The sequence below is a fragment of the Alligator sinensis genome, unplaced genomic scaffold (genome assembly GCF_000455745.1).
Source record: "Alligator sinensis unplaced genomic scaffold, ASM45574v1 scaffold707_1, whole genome shotgun sequence".
Classification (NCBI taxonomy): Eukaryota; Metazoa; Chordata; order Crocodylia; family Alligatoridae; genus Alligator; species Alligator sinensis.
In genome coordinates, this window is record NW_005842065.1 from 1,673,004 (window position 1) to 1,674,911 (window position 1,908).

At 65.1% G+C, this 1,908-nt stretch overlaps 1 protein-coding gene across 1 annotated transcript in view; it reads right to left on the bottom strand.

Moving 5' to 3' along the window:
- Positions 1-785: 785 nt before the first annotated feature.
- DNASE2 (deoxyribonuclease 2, lysosomal) overlaps positions 786-1,908 on the bottom strand; it is a 5,725-nt gene continuing 4,602 nt past the window's right edge. Inside the window, exon 11 of the mRNA XM_025203837.1 lies at positions 786-1,641. Within this exon, the coding sequence (XP_025059622.1) occupies positions 1,307-1,641 (335 nt within the window). The 3' untranslated portion in view covers positions 786-1,306. The remainder of the gene's footprint in view (positions 1,642-1,908) is intronic.

Sequence of the window (1,908 nt, forward strand, 5' to 3'; positions counted from 1 at the left end):
TATACCCACCCAACGTGTCCCACCCTAGAGGCTGCTGCATTTCAGGCCGGGAGAAGGTGACGGGCGGGGGGGGGGACGGTCCCGAACGTCACGGAGCCCAGTGAGGATCAGGGCTGCGAGGCTGCACCCACGTCTGGTTGAGAGCGGCCGAGCGGAACAGGAGCCGGGAGAAGAGGCGTGGCAATAAAGCACTAACCCACGATGTTCGCATGGTTTGTGCTGCCCCCTGGTGGCCGCCTCGCACTACGGCACCCCCGGGCAGTGCCCCCTGCTGCCCAACAAGCCTGTGACGCCTCCCAATCAGGAGCCCAAAACCGAAAAGGGAACCCAGGCGTCCGGGCCCAGGGCAGCTCCACTCAGGCCCCACCCACCCCTTTGCCCAGGGACCGCGCCCCACTTCCGGCCCCAAGCGGCTCCGGGCAATTTCCGATGCCACCCCAGCGCTGCCTGGGAAGTGGAGTCCCAGGCCCCGGGCATCCTGGGGGAGGGAGTTTCGGTTTCCCAGAATATGCTGGGTAGTACAGGGATAGCGCATGCTGGGAAATGTAGTCCGAGGAGCCTCGCAGGACGCAGTTATGGGGAGGGTCCAACAAGCAGCCCCCTCCCTGCCAACCTACCCCCAGCCTGACTCCCCTTCTGCAGCTCGGAAAGAACCCAGGCGTCTGGAGGCCCAGCCAGCCCCGCTCCAAGGGGCACCAGACTGCTCTCAGCTAGGCCCCAACACTCCCCTCCCCCAAGTCCCCAACCCATGAGATGGGCACAGACATTTGGAGACAGTGCAGGGACACTTGGCAATGGGACTATTTATTGGCAGCTTTAGGGACACAGGCATCTGCCCCCCTCCCCCCCAATTCTATGACCCTCTGGCCGCTTACAAAGCCCCAGGGAGACATGAGGAGTGTCTAGTGGCCCCTGCCCAAGGGAAGAGAACCCAGGTGTCCTGGCTCTTCCCACCCCCACTTGCACTCCTCTCCCCGGGCAGGTAGAGGACCCAGGCATCCTGACCCCCGCCCTGCTCCAACCACTATTGCCCCAGTCCACAGCTTGGGAGAGAACGCAGGTGTCCTGGTTCCTGATTCGCCCCCTCCTAGGGGTCCTGGCTCCCTGTCCCCCCCAGCACAGCTGAGAGTCCAGCCCTCATGACTCCACCCCTTACCCCCACCCAGGGAGAACCCAGACATCCCAGCTCCCCTTCCTGCTCTAACCGCTGGCTTCCCCGCGCAGGACAGAACCCACATGTCCTGGCTCCCCCCACCACCCCCAGCCTGGAGAATCCCAGCATCCAGCCCCCCACCCCAATACCAGGCTAGGGGCAGGGGTCGTAGTCCTGCACCAGGCCGCGGAAGGCCTTCCAGAGGGGGCGGTGGGGTAGGCAGCCAGGGCCACCGCCACGCTGCTCCTCACCCCGATTGCGGTTGGTGTCAGCCACACAGGCCCAAGCGGCAGTGTCGGCAACCGCCCACTTGGAGTGATCCTGCGTGGTCGCGAAGGCCGGCATGTCCGGGAAGGCCACATGTGCCACGTTCAGCACCTGTGGCCCCGGCCCTGAGCAGTTGGAGGGCAGGTCCCCCGGCCCGTCCCGCCACGACTCCACCAGCAGTGTGTCGCCCAGGGCCGCAGCCAGCCAGCCGGAGTACAGGTCTGGGGGCAAAGGGCAGGGTGCACAGGTAAACCCTAGAGACCCCTGCTCCCCCACAACCCCTGGCAGCTGCCTTCTATGCCCTACCCCACCAAGTCCTCATGAAGACCTGAGCCCAAGAGCCCCTTCAGCTTGCTCTACCCCCCTCTCAGCCCCACTATATTCAAGGCAGTTCCCCTCCTGCACGGCGCCCACTCCCCAACCCAGAGCCTAGAGCCCCTGCCCACTCCCAATCCTCCCCATTCTGCTCACCAACTCATGGAGGGCTC